Source organism: Suncus etruscus, chromosome 11 (genome assembly GCF_024139225.1).
Source record: "Suncus etruscus isolate mSunEtr1 chromosome 11, mSunEtr1.pri.cur, whole genome shotgun sequence".
NCBI classification, from domain to species: domain Eukaryota; kingdom Metazoa; phylum Chordata; class Mammalia; order Eulipotyphla; family Soricidae; genus Suncus; species Suncus etruscus.
Window position 1 is genome coordinate 23,514,164 of NC_064858.1, and position 14,769 is coordinate 23,528,932.

The 14,769-nt window shown below is 42.2% G+C and overlaps 2 protein-coding genes across 3 annotated transcripts in view; both read left to right on the forward strand.

Annotated features, from left to right (window-relative positions):
* Positions 1-14,769, forward strand: part of BCAT1 (branched chain amino acid transaminase 1) — a 647,504-nt gene that overhangs the window by 351,824 nt on the left and 280,911 nt on the right. The gene's annotated exons all lie outside the window — the stretch shown is intronic.
* KRAS (KRAS proto-oncogene, GTPase) overlaps positions 1-14,769 on the forward strand; it is a 31,033-nt gene that overhangs the window by 2,960 nt on the left and 13,304 nt on the right. For both annotated transcript variants that reach the window (XM_049783856.1, XM_049783857.1), the window contains exon 2: positions 13,266-13,444. In XM_049783856.1, coding sequence (XP_049639813.1) covers positions 13,266-13,444 — 179 coding nt within the window. The remainder of the gene's footprint in view (positions 1-13,265; positions 13,445-14,769) is intronic.

Here is a 14,769-nt window from a genome sequence, read left to right on the forward strand (position 1 = left end):
TGCCAGCTTTGGAGGGTGGGGTGGGTATGCTTGTGTTGAGACAGGGCCCTTGAGAATCACCTTTACTTCTGTTTGCAAAGAGTTTACCTTTATCCTTTGTGAAATCCACCTGGGAGTTCTGGAGATAATGAGACAACTTGTTTGTTAACAGGGCAAGATTCTTAACATTTTTAACCCATTCCACAAGCACAAGACAAGGCTATAGAAATAATGGTTTTACCATCCTTTGTGGGGGAGGCAATACTGCTTGCTTGAAGATCCCTCTCAGTATGGGTATTGTGGTTTTGTGCTTGTGTTTGGCAGCACTGGAGGGTCAGAATGCTGTGTTGGGTATCCATCTTGTCCTGGGACCCATCTTGGGGCCTCTCAAATGCAAGAAAAGTGCCAATTCAGAGCTGGATCCATTCATTCTGTGCCTACTGCTTGGGGCTATAGTCTCCAGATATGTTAGTCTTTTTATTCTTTATCTTTGTTTTTGTTTGTTTGGGGCCACACCCATCATGATTCCTGGCTCTGCATTCAGTTACTACTGGGGGACCGTGGACCCTATGTGATGCCAGGGATCAAACCCTCATACAAGGCAAGCATCCTACCCACTGTTACTATCCAGCCCCATTTTTTTTTTTATCTTTATGATCATTGTAGAATTTATTTTACTTGCAGAATAAGCTATACTCGAACATTTGCTGTATTAAGTCAGTATTGAAGAGTGAGGTGAGTGTTAACACTAATCCTTTTGTCAGCTGGATCTTATACTCACAGGCATATGGAGTGATGGTTTGTGGGGGAGGGGGACTTCTTTCTGGGGGACAGTTGGCCATCTCTGACAACTTGTGGCTTGCCCGAGCTGACCTGTTGCTTATAAACTGTTTCTAGGGCCTAGGCCAGCCCTTCCTAGTTCAGTGGTGGTGCTTTAGAAATCCTAGTAAGTAATACATCTTTGGCTTTTCCTCCAGTGAGCTAGGTAGTTTATTTTAACAACATAGATTTGAACTTTACCTTTTCTAAACTAGCACTGTGAACTTCCTCAAGCCTTTGATTGGAGCCTTCTGTTTTTAAAGCCTGTTCACAGGCTCACTGACTGCACTTTGGTGAGTGCATTTCTTTGGAGGCTGTGACCCGCTCTTCCTCCTTCCAAGAGAGTGCCCTCTGCTGGTCACCATGCTTTTATCAGTAATAAACGTCCACTCCCAAATTCACTTTTTTCCTTGTTAAATTGTGAACACAGTCAGCTTATATGCATATACATTTTTTTCAGAAGTTGTAACTTGTGTAATTTTTTAAAAAATAGGAGCCATCAGTTTTTTCCATGCTAATATTACTGCTGATGCAAACCAGAATTCTTGGCTTAAGGCAGGGGTCAATTTACCTGGGGGCCGCAGGAGGCAAAGGTGGGGGGGGTGGGGGGGGAGTGATCCTTGAGTGCAAAGTCAGTAGTAAGCCTTGAACATTGGGGGGTGTGACCCAACTAAAACAAAACAAAAGATTCCTCTAGGGGAGGGCCGCAAACGGCCCACCTCGAGTTTGAGACCCCTGGCTTAAGGGGATATGATCGGATTCCTCTGAACTGAAGGCATTTGCCAATTTCTTTATGATTAATAAGGGGGGATTTCAAGATGGCGACTCACTTGTTCTTCATCATATTTGTGCTTGGTGAGAAGTAGCATTCGCTGCTCACTGTCACCAGAAGTTACTGCTCATCTTCTAAGGCTGTCTTAACTTATTGCCAGGTACTATAAGTATAGATCTATATTTGTATACCGTTTACATATAAACAAATGCTAACTCTTTGCCCTTTCTTCATCTATGTGTCTTAGAGAAGGCCTTAGAGAGTTTTGATTGTGTGCATGAGGTTTGTTTCCATGATGGAAAGACCTATGCAGGGTCACTCTCTAGCAAAAGGGGCCTCTGCTTATTCTTTCCCTGTTCCCAGCTGGATCCTGCTACCTTCGAGAGAGAGAGAGCCTGAGTCCCAAGTGGGGTTGAGATGCAGGAGGCCACCTGGATGCTGCCCTGTCCAGTGCACCTGCTCCTGAATGCCCCTGCAGGTAGCTCAGAAATTATGTGAGACATCCTTATATGAAGACACCCTGAGTTCTTTTTCACCTTCTTCCAGTCTTTTTTCTCATGTGAATCCTAGATTTCTCTCTTTTTTTTTTTTTTTTTTTTTTGGTTTTTGGGCCACACCCTATGGTGCTTAGGGGTTACTCCTGGCTGTCTGCTCAGAAATAGCTCCTGGCAGGCACAGGGGACCATAAGGAACACCGGGATTCGAAACAACTACCTTAGGTCCTGGATCGGCTGCTTGCAAGGCAAACGCCGCTGTGCTATCTCTCCGAGCCCTGCCCTAGATTTCTCTTGTATAGATTTTAATGCTACACGTTGGACAGCAGTTGACATAAAATGATAATAAAGCCAGTCTGAATAGTGTCTGATTCATAGAAAGTTGAATGACAAAACTATTGGTTAGTTTATTTGTAGAATTGGGGTTAAATATTTTCTCCATAGAGAAAATCAACAATCCTTTTCATTTTCGAAAGATTCTTAAAATTAACATTTAGGAAAACATCTTTAAAATTCTTATATTTAATTATTTAAGGATTTAGTTTTCTTGAGGCAAATCAAAGGGAAACCCAGGGATACTATTTACGTTGTATAGCAGGAAGCTCTTTGGTGTAAATTAGAAAGAAATATCCAAATTGGAAAAATTGTGGGGGATAGAGCAAAAGAGATAAATATTGAATCTATGTACCAGGAAAGAAATAAAACCATTGGTTTATAAGTATATGAAAAGATAACTTCAGCTTTTTCTTACTCTGGAGAAGTCTGTATTCTCTCTTGAATATGTCTGCCTCTCTCCTTTCCCCCTTCCCTTCTACCTCTTTCTCCCTAACTATTTTTTTTTTTTTGAGTTCTTTTCAATAAAACTATTTTTCTGGGGCCAGAGACGTAGTACAGCAGGTAGGCCTTTGCCTTGCACACAGCCAAACCAGGTTTGGTCCCAGGCATTTCATATGGTCCCTGAGCACCACCAGGTGTGATTCAAAAACCAGAAACAAACAAAAAACCCAACTTCAAAAACAAAACATTTTTTCTGTAAAAGTATAAAGATACTTCATAAATATAAAAATGCATGCCTTTAACTTTACTTTTACTTTATTTTTGCTTTACTTATTGTTGATTGATGTCAGGACAAGGGAGTGTGGTGTCTGCTGGAAAACATGTACTCTAGTCTGCGGTGTGACTGCCCCAAACCTTTGGGGTGTCCCTATGCCAATAAGTATCACAGTTCAAGCTTGGTGTCCTTGTTCTGGGACTTCATCCTAAGGATTTAATTGAATGCGCGTTAAAGGTGTGTCCTTCAGAATGTGTGCTGCTGTGTTACTCAGGATCTATCTATGTAGCCACCACCATGGAACCATGAGGTCAATGATGGTGTACTCATTCAAATCAATTCACAGCATTTCCAAAAGGACAGGCAGGCATGGATATGCACTGACACCCGACACAGGAACTGCCCTTGGTATCTTCTAGCTGGGGCACAGCACACGATCTTATTGATCCAGAACAGTGTATGTCCTTTAGTCTGAAGGCTCCATACTCTATTGGGTTTGCATTGAAACATGAGGATGCACTGGTAGTGGTGAGCACTTACTCCCAGAGCAGTCATTCAAGAATGTCCATGCTGCTCTTGGACATTATCTCAATTTCTCCTTTGCCCACTTTTTAAAGCTTCAATACAGTGGATACTGCAAGTATGTCTTGGATTAAAAAATGTCATTTGGCATGGTAGTAACTCAGAGCTGTGGAACATGACACATGGAGGTTATCTTGGCATTATTATCTCTGGTCTGTAACTGAATGGGCCTCCCATAAGCATGAATTTGTGGAGAATGCTTCCCGACTTTGTTACATATGATGTCTGTGATTCTCTTATTCCATAATTTATTATGCTAATTTGTGTCCAGGTTTTCTGAGCATATGTATTTTCAGTGAAGGTGTGTTGGTAATACCTGGGAATGGAATTGCTGGCCAGATCTGTAGTTCCGTGTGAATGTTCCCCACCCCAACTGTGCATCAGAGCTTGGGGAACATGACTGACAGTATTTGGGTTGTCAAGTACTGGTGTGGGGCCCAAAGTTGGTGAGGAATCCAATTCAGGGCTTCATGCATGCAGGGCTTGTGCTCCAGCCAGTTGGAGTTCTCTCCTTGACTATCTTTAATTTTGGTGGTTTAGGTTTATTTTTTGGTTATAGTAATGGAACCACACTTGGCGGCATTCAGGGGTTACTCTTGTCTCTGCACTCAGAGATAACACCTGGTAGGCTCAGGGGAAAAACATAGGCACCATGGATTCAACTAGGGCCATCCTTGTGTAAGGCAAGGGCCCTACCCTACCCTTCCCATCATATCATCTCTCCAGTCATGTGTTTGACTCTATGACAAGCTGTCAGACTTCAGACTTTTCTCCACAACACTCCATCATTGGCACTGCACTACCGACAGCTTCACCATTGACAGCCCTGCCAGTAGTGGAGACTAGTCCTGCCAATTTACTAACTACTGATCACTATTTAATATTCTCCACCTGACTCTTGGTTTGAGCGTTCTCATTTCTTGAAATAAGTTTTGTACTCATCTTCCAGCTGGCTTATTTCTGATTTGTCGTGATTGTGCTAACTGGGAGCCCAGTAAATTTGACCTTCCCTTCCACTTAAATTACTGTTCCATGGATTGTTAATACACAATGATTCTCCGGGGCCTGCATGCCACATAGAAGACCCTCCCTGGAGAAGCCTGTTTCTGTTTGGTGGCCTGGTTCCACTTCTCACATTTTTTGAATTTCTCTAAGCTCAGGCTGTAGGGAGCCTCTGGTTTCAGGCACTCCTGGTGCTTCTTCCTATTGCCTGCATTCTCCTGACTCCATCCTGCCCTCCACTGGTGGCCTTAATTCATACAAGCAAAACCTCCCTTTTGGGCCTGCTTTGTGCTTGGTGATGCCTGTGTTTCACTACAGAGTGATCTGTTGACATTCAGACTAGCTGCAGGCCTCTAGCTTTAATGCCTGGCCAAGTTTCACACCAGTTTTCTGGTACATATTCTTAGGGTGAAAGGAAGAATAGGGCCAGAAGATGGGAGTGAACTTATAGTCAGCATATCCCAGAGGCCTCTTTTCTTCTCTGTTACCTGTAGAGTACATTAGACTGTGTTAAATACTTTCCATTTTCTCTAAGAATTGGCTGTGGCAATCTGAGGCAGCTGCAATCAGTAGTCTGGAACCTGGCATTCTTTAATAGATTTAGTCTTGTAGAAGGCCAACAAAAAGTGCTTTGAGTCCCCAGCGCACAGATGCTCTCTCATTTTTAATCCATGAGCATGCTTTAGCAGTGCGTGGAGAGTATCTACAAACTTAACACATTGGGGATACCTTATGAACATTTCAGAAGTGAATCCTCAATGTCAACCAGAGCTGACATTTCTAGCGGTCCTGTTCATATTTACAGGAGCATCTAATGGAAGGAGCAGCCTGGAGGTGGAGATTAGGTGGCTTATGCTGAAATGTGCTTATCAGAGTACCTGGCAGGAAAGGAAGACTCAGTAGCTGCTAGCTGCTGTCATGGCTGTTGGTGTTGATGTGCTTGGTAAAGACACGCTGACCAACTTCTTTGGGTCTTGCCTTCCCAGTAGCCTGGATTCCCTTAGTTGGGAAATGACGGGGAGCACGTCCAAGGTGGCTACTACTAATTATAATAGGAAAAAAGACGAAAGGGTGGGTAAGTGGATGAGTTTATTCTGGACCATTTGGTCTTAGTTTCAGATTGTTTGACTGCAGCCTTTTCAGCCAGTAAGCACCTGCCCAGCCTGCTGCGTTCATTCAGGTCCACACAACCAGTGGTTTTCAGCCTTTCTATACCTGCACTGGTCTGCAGCCTGGTGGTTGGAGAATTTGCTCTCATGAGTGTTTAGAAATGACACAAAGTTTAGAGGTGTGTCAGTAAACTGGAAAACAAAAAATTAATGTATCATTGCAGAAAAATGTTCTAAGGACATGGATTATCGAAATAAACAGGAAAAGAAAGCTGTTTTAGTCCTCAAAGAAATGGATATTAATAAAAGCACTTTTGGCCTAGCCTACTGATAGGAACATGAAGAAAACAGGAACTGAAATTCCTGATAGTGGTGATGCTATATGGTTAGGGTTTGCTGTATGGTGTGTGAGAGAAGGAGTGAGGACTAGCCTCTGCAGCACTGTGCTTGCCCTAGCAGTGCCTTCTTTGGTGCTGGCCTGAGACTGGGCCTGGGCCTGACTCTGTCCTTCTCACACAGGACTAATATATTTGTTGCAGGTCCTGGATCTTTGGAGGCTGCAACAGAATTTCCCTTTCCCATATAGGGAAATTGAAGTGTTTCCCTGTATCCCAACTCTTTCTAGACTCTGTCAATGTTTGTAAAATTTTCTCTTGGTGTTGTTTGTATTTGTCCATGAAAAGTATCATCTAAGGCTTTCTTGAATTTAGCATCTATAGAAATGCTTAGAGAGTTTAGCATGCTGGCCCCCTTCCCGCCCTTTCATTGTTGTGACAGTGATGTGTGTTTGCACCCTTTTGGCTGTGCTGTGTCTGAAGTCACATCGTCCTGTCTGTTCACTGGGAATCATAGGTAACCAGAGGATGGTGCTAGGCATAGGGCTTGCAGCCTCAGGTTTATGGGTAGGTTCCTGTCCACCTTGCTGTCTTGGTCCCCATCTTGTAATTTAAAAATGCCCAACTGTAATAATTTGTTAAACTTGTGCTGGTGTTTAAGATCATTTCATGGGCCCGGAGAGATAGCACAGCGGCGTTTGCCTTGCAAGCAGCCAATCCAGGACCTAAGGTGGTTGGTTCGAATCCCGGTGTCCCATATGGTCCCCCATGCCTGCCAGGAGCTATTTCTGAGAGCCAGCCAGGAGTAACCTCTGAGCACTGCCGGGTGTGGCTCAAAAACCAAAAAAAAAAAGATCATTTCATGGTGCCATATCCATTGATTTATTCAGCAGACAGTACCAGTGGCCGACTGTTACTGTGTTCATGACTACAGGGTGTGCATGGTAGGGAGATAGTCATCAACCATTGGCCGACTGTTACTGTGTTCATGACTACAGGGTGTGCATGGTAGGGAGATAGTCATCAACCATTTCCCGGGCAGATGCATTGTTACAAACCTTAGTGTGTGCTCGGGAGGAAACACGGAGATCCTGAGGAAGGAGGGGGAGTTCTCTGCATTTTAGTTTAAGAGCAGAGGACTTGGATTCTGTGGGGATATATCTAAAGAGCAGCCAGGGGCAGTTTTGCTCAGAAGCAGTTGTTGGACTGCATGGGTCTTGATGGTGGTGGAGGACTATATATTGATGAGATTCATAGCATGTTTATGGGTCCATGTTAAAATGCTTTGGAGAACTGGAGAGACCATGGTTTAAGGTTCTTACATTGCAGTTTGGCCAACCCAGTTTGACCTCCACCATCAACTATAGTGGTTGGTCCAAGCACTGTTGGGTATAGCTCCCCTCAAAAGAAAATGCTTTTTTGCTAGTGCTTATGCAAAAATCTGTCACTCACCCCATTTTTGTTTTTTGTTTTTCTTTTTTTATTTTATCTTTTAAATAGAGGCTTCTGCCTTTTATCCTAGAACTTTGGGACATGGATTACTTTGTTTTACCGCATATTTCTGCATTTTTCTATAAAATTAAGAAGAAATGAGAAAAGGAAGGATGGAAGCCAGGGGCCAAATGGTTTCAGGTGCATTGGTGGAGATAAAAAGGACAAAATTAAATATCCAAGCCGAAGTCAATGACAGTAGACTCCAGGGGCCTAAATTTTAACAATCTAAACTTAAATGGGCCTGTTAAACTGGCAGGCCAGGGGGTAAAGGATGGTGGTATAGGATGCACCCTGGGATCATTGGTGGAGGGAGGTTGACACTGGTGGTGGGAATGGCCCTGACTCACTGTACATCTGAACTTCAACTATGAAGGACTTTGTAGATCACAGTGGTTTTAATAAAATTTAAATTAATTTAAAAAAATGCTTTTGTAATTTTTTGTTGTTAGCTGAGGATGCCACATTAGATATATTTCTGCTTTTTTAGGATGCCATGTTAAATGTGTTTATATTGTAACATTGTTTCTTAAATTCAATATTTTAAAGAAAATCCAGTTATCTTAGCATTATAAGAAATGGCATTTTAGGGGCTGGGGTGGTGTCACAAGCGGTAAGGTGTCTCCTTGCCTGTGCTAGCCTAGGACAGGCCGTGGTTCGATCCCCTGGCATCCCATATGGTCCCCCCAAGCCTAGGACTAACTGGTGGTTCAATCCCCTGGCATCCCATATGGTCCCCCAGCCAGGAGCGATTTCTGAGCGCATAGTCAGGAGTAACCCCTGAGTGTCACTGGGTGTGGCCCAAAAACAAAAAAAAGAAAAGAAAAAGAAATGGCATTTTATTATGTCAAAGGCTATGAGCATTTGTACACTGCTCTTGAGAAATATCATTGTTTTCCAAAAGGATTGTGCTTGTTTGTTTTATCACTTGAAATGTTGGAATTTTCACTACAGTGAATTTTTGCCAGCATAGTACATTTTATATTTCTTTTAGAAAGCCCTTTGTTAGTAAATTAAGAAAATAATCCATGAGCAGAGTGTGAAGAGAAATGTATGGAATAGCTTACCTTCTTGTAGTTTTACTGTATTGAATTTAATTATGTTGTCCTATTTCTTTTTTTTTTTTTTGATTTTTGGGCCACACCCGGTAAGCTCGGGGGTTACTCCTGGCTATGTGCTCAGAAGTTGCTCCTGGCTTGGGGGACCATATGGTACACCGGGGGATCGAACCGCAGTCCGTCCAAGGCTAGCGCAGGCAAGGCAGGCACCTTACCTTTAGCGCCACCGCTCAGCCCCTGTCCTATTTCTTTTTTTTTTGTTTGTTTGTTTTTGGGTCACACCAGGCGGCACTCAGGGGTTACTCCTGGCTCTGCACTCAGAAATCATTCCTGGCAGGCTCGGGAGACCATATGAGGTGCTGGGAATCCAACCTGGGTCTGTCCTGTGTTGGCCATGTGCAAGGCAAACACCCTACCAGTGTGCTATCACTCTGGCCCCTATTTTGTTTTTTTCCTAAAGGCTTGTAGGCATATCCTGTGCCTGCTCTGGAAGTTTATTTGGTATGCAGAGCAAGCATTTACTGATAACAAATAATAAATGATTTTACAGGACCCCTCACCCCATAAGGTGTCCCTATTTCTAGTTTAAGGAGTAAGGGACTGAAAGGTAGTCTCACTCTTTTAAAAACTGAAAGTCAAAGAAATGTATTTAACGTCACATCTAATACAAAAAGGATGAGATTATATCTTAAGTCTCTCAAAGAGTGTCTTGGCTGTACTTTGAGGTGTGTATCACCAGTTTTTAAATATCTGAGTCAAGGGACCAATAGATTCTTAAGCACCATCAGGTGTGGCAAAAACTTTTATGTAGATATATACATCTATTTTAAAGTATTTGTGCCAAAGAACTAACTTATTTTCCTTTTACGTTAAGGCATTTCCCAGACAAGAGTCTGGCTTTCATTGACCTGTCTATTTGTAGGGGTTATGTGAAGGTTCATAGATCTATGTGGAGGGGTTAGTGATGTGGGCAGCTCTGGGAGACAGTGGGACTGTGTCCTGAGTCTCATCCTTGGCTCCAAGCCCGACCTCTCACTCGGCACCTTGCCTGCACCACCTTGCATGTGCACCTGTGTATAAGTATTGGTATTCATTGGTAGTCAGAGGAAAACCAGGTTAGATGTTCATCCCCAGATTCTGTCATGAAAGCTGCCACTTCCAGGTGCTGAGCCTGTGTTACATCTCCCATTAAGAGCCCGCTGCTCCCGGAGAGATAGCACAGCAGCGTTTGCCTTGCAAGCAGCCAATCCAGGACCAAAGGTGGTTGGTTCGAATCCCGGTGTCCCATATGGTCCCCCGTGCCTGCCAGGAGTTATTTCTGAGCAGATAGCCAGGAGTAACCCCTGAGCACCGTCGGGTGTGGCCCAAAAACCAAAAAAAAAAAACAAAAAAAAAAAACAAAAAAAAAAAAACAAAACAACTCAAAAAAAGAACCCGCTGCTTTCTTCCTCACTTTTCCCTCTTTAATTAATTATGCCTATGAAAATTTCAGATACAACATCATATTCTTTTTGTTTGCTTGTTTGTTTGTTTTTTGTGGGTTTTTTTGGGTCACACCTGGCAGTGCTCAGGGGTTATTCCTGGCTCCATGCTCAGAAATTGCTCCTGGCAGGCACAGGGGACCATATGGCACACCTGGATTCGAAAGAATGACCTTCTGCATGAAAGGCAAACGCCTTACCTCCATGCTATCTCTCCGGCCCCACAACATCATATTCTTTAGAGTTGTGTTAGAATCCATTCGCTGTTAGGTATTGTTTCCAGGATTTCAGCTGTGGGCGAGGGCATGAAGTTCTCAGTATTGACCATTCTCTTCTGTATTCCCTTGACTGTAAGTACAATAGAGGCATGACAAGTACTTGTAAGATAACTGATTCTTTCTTTGACATCTAAATTAAATAATGGATGTATTAAATAATGTATGTATGATAAGAGAATGTTAGGTCAGTATAGTTTTAATTTGCATTTCTCTTATTGTAATTGAAGTTGGGCTTTTGCTTTCATATATTTGTCACCTAAATTTCCTTTTTGCATTTTTACTGTTTTAAACTTGGCTAGTGGACTACTATTCATTTTGTAGTTCTTTGTAAGTAAAATTTATTCCTTATAAAAAAAGAAAAAAGAAATAATGGAGTTTGTACCATAGAAAAATGCAAATCAAAACAACAATAAGACACCGTCTTACCCGGTGAGAATGGCACATACCAAAAAGTTTGGAAGTCTTCTCCTTTAGACTCCATGGAAAGCAATATCTAGATTTCTTTTTTTGTTCGTTTGGTTTTTTTTGGGGGGGGGGGGGGCGGGTCACATCCAGCATCACTCAGGGGTTACTCCTGGCTCTATGCTCAGAAATCACTCCTGGCAGGCTCCGGGGACCATATAGAATGCCGGAATTCGAACCACCATCCTTCTGCATGCAAGGCAAACAAACGCCCTACTTCCATGCTATCTCTCCAGCCTCCATATGTCTAGATTTCTTTATTTTTTATATTTAGATTTCTTAAAAATCAAAACTAAGGAGCCTGAGTGGTGGCACAAGCGGTAGGGCATTTGCCTTGCATGTGTCTAACCTAGGACAGAACAAGGTTAGATCCCCCAGTGTTCCATATGGTCCCCCAAGCCAGGAGCGATTTCTGAGTGCATAGCCAGGAATAACTCCTGAGTGTCACCAGGTGTGGCCAGAAAAGCAAAAAATAAAATAAAATAAATAGAATAAAACTAAACACAACTTAAAGAGGTACTTCTTGGTATATATCTCCCAAATACAAAAACATTAATTTGAAAGGATAGATGTAAACCTATATTCATTGCTGCTTTTGGTACAATAGTCAATATGTGGAGACAATCCCAGTGCCCTACTACAGATGACTATATTAAGAAGATGTCATCCACATACATGATGGAATCATGCCATTTGCAGCAACATGGATGGAACTAGAGGGTGTCAGCTAGGTGAAGACAGTTAGAATGAAAGGGACAGGGTCATCTCTTTCATATGTAGGACTTAAAGATACACAGTAAGGTAGCAATCAAAGATCCAAAGGCAAGTAAAATAATGGGGGACTGACCCACAAAGTTGAATTGGGGCTCAGATGAGAGGTAAGGTAAAAGAGAGGGAGGTGGATACACTGGTGATGGGTGTGGTGTCAGAACAATTGTCCATGAGGAACTGTTGTAAGCCAAAAAAGTATTTAAAAAGAAAATAATGTGAGTGGGTAGAGCTAGCCTGTTAGTTTGTTTTATGGAGAATTTGTTTTTGTTTTGTTTTGGTTTGGTTTTTGGGTCACACCCGGCAGGGGTTATTCCTGGCTCTACACTCAGAAATCACCCCCGGCAGGCTCGGGGGACCATATGGGATGCCAGAATTCAAACCAATGTCCTTCCGCATGCGAGGCAAACAAACACCTTACCGCTGTGCTATCTCTCCGACTCCCGTTTATGGAGAATTTCAATCTTTTTTTTTTTTACTAATATGTACACCTACACTGTTCTCTGTGTAACAGTTTTTTTGTGGTAAGTGGATTTATCAGTTAAAATTATCAGTTAATTGATTGCTGATCAATTATGCAATCATTCGTGGTATTGTTTTCCAGAACTTTATCTCACACTGATATTCTTCCCATTCAGCAAGGACTCATTGCCTTGTGCTCCTGCCCCAGGGTAACTTTATTCTCCTTTGTCTCTGTGACTTGCCCCTTCTAGGTATCTCACTAAAAGGAATTTAGAGACAATTTGTCTTTCTTTGTCTAGTCATTTTGACTTGGTATGCTTTCATCGTATGTGAGCTGGAGTGGTAGCAAAGCGGGTAGGGTGTTTGCCTTGCATGTGGCCAGTCCAGGTTCAATCCCTGGTTTCTCAGATGGTCCCCTGAGCCTGTCCGGAGTGATTTCTAAGCATAGATCCAGGACTAACCCCTGAGCACTGCTAGATGTGGCCCCCTAACAAAATTCCAAAAAATGAAGTTCATACATTTTGTAGCATTTTATTTGTTTGTGGCTGAATTATGTTCTGCTGTGTGTATTTTATCCAGTCATCCATTTAATAAAAAGTCCATACTGTTTGTTTTGGTTACTGTAAATAGAGCTGCGTTGAATATTGGCAAACACGTGGCTGTTTCCTCCCCCATTTTATGTTTCTTTCCTCCTATTTTAAATTTCTTGCCACTGCTTACCAGAAATAGAATTGCCAGGTCATGTCATTCTGTGTGTCACCTTTGAGGTACTACTAAACCCTTTCCACGGTGATAGCACCATTTCACATCACCGTCAGGTATGAACAAAGGTCTCTGTTTCTCTGTCCCTCTTAAGAGTTACTTGTTTTCCATTGTTCTTTTTCTTTATTAACCATTACAACAGGTTGTGAGGAACAATATCATGTGGTTTTTAGTTGACTTTTTATGATGTTGTAGAACATTTTTTCGAGTATTTATTGGTCATTTGGTTATTTTTGGAGAAACGATTCAATTCCTTAGCCTAGTTTTGCATTGGATTATTGGTCTTACATTGTTATGTTTTAACACCATTTTAAAAGCCAAAGCACACCATAATAATCCCGACTATCTCTCCTTTCTCAGGACTCCTACAGGAAACAAGTAGTAATTGATGGAGAAACCTGTCTCTTGGACATTCTCGACACAGCTGGTCAAGAGGAGTACAGTGCAATGAGGGACCAGTACATGAGAACTGGGGAGGGCTTTCTTTGTGTGTTTGCCATAAATAATACTAAATCATTTGAAGATATTCACCATTATAGGTGGGTTTCAATTAAATATAGTAATTGACATTCAAGAGTCATTGTACCTTGTATTATTGAATGTTTGCTGACTGCCTTGCACTGAGGTTCTAATTTAAATTTTAAGATAATAATGTAAGGGATAATCCCTTTACTAGGTAAAGGTCTTGAATCACAGAGCAGTGAGTAACTCGCTCCAGAGGACAGGGAGGAGGAGGAGAGGCCAGGCCTGAACCTACCTTCAAGCTCCAGAATGCTAGTCTTCCTCTGTGTGCTAGCAATGGGGGCTCCATTTCTTGGGATCTGGGACCTCAGCAATCCTGAAAAGGGAATTGAGGTGCCAGAAAGATAGCACAAACACATGCTTGTTTGCATGCAGCTGACCTGGGCTTAATCCTCAGCATTCCAGATGGTCCCCTGAGCACTGCCAGGAGTAACTAACCATTGAGCATTCTGGGTGTGGTCCACAAACGAAAACCAAACAACCATCTCTGCCACTCTTAAAAATGGACTTGATACCACTTAAAATGGCCTTACAAAGAATGTGTAATGTAGGATTTCTTGGAATCAGATGAATATCGGCCTTTGAAGATAATAGGGGGAAAAATGCAACTCTGGAGTTGAACAAAATTGAACCATTGGAACATTCTGACTTTAACGAATCTGTTTAATTTGCATAAGTATAACTTTTTAAACTTTAACAGAAGCTTCTAAAATAATCATTACTGTGGTGCCAGAGCAATACTACAGTGGATAGGGTGCTTGTTTTGCACACTGCCAGCCTGGATTCGATTCTGAGTACCCAGTATAGTCTGTGCACCACCAGGAGTAATTTCTAAGTGCAGTGCTAGGAGTAACCCCTGAACACTGCAGACATAGCCCCCCCCCCCCCAAAAAAAAAGAAAAAGAAAAAGTAACTCATTAAGAACTGTTTATAGGGGCAGGAGTGATAGCACAGCGGATAGGGCACTTGCCTTACACATGGCTGACCTGAATTCATTCCCCAGCAGCCTATATTATGGTCCTCTGAGTTAGCCAGGAATGATTTCTGAGCGCAGAGCCTGACTAACCCTGAGTACCTCCAGGTGTGCCTAAGATCAAAAAAGATGTTTTACAGTTATGGCTTGAAGGTTTTAATATTTTCATAAGCAATGTTTTATGCAATTATGCCATTCATTGCTTATTTCCGATAACAGTTACTGTGGAAAGAGGTTTAGCATTTTACTTACATTTATTACAGCAGGTTTCTTTGTACCCTATTAATGGAGAAAAAAAAGATTTGAGTTGGTAACATTTTTTTGTCGGACAGTAAATAGGTATAAATATGCTAACTCATTTCCGGTTCA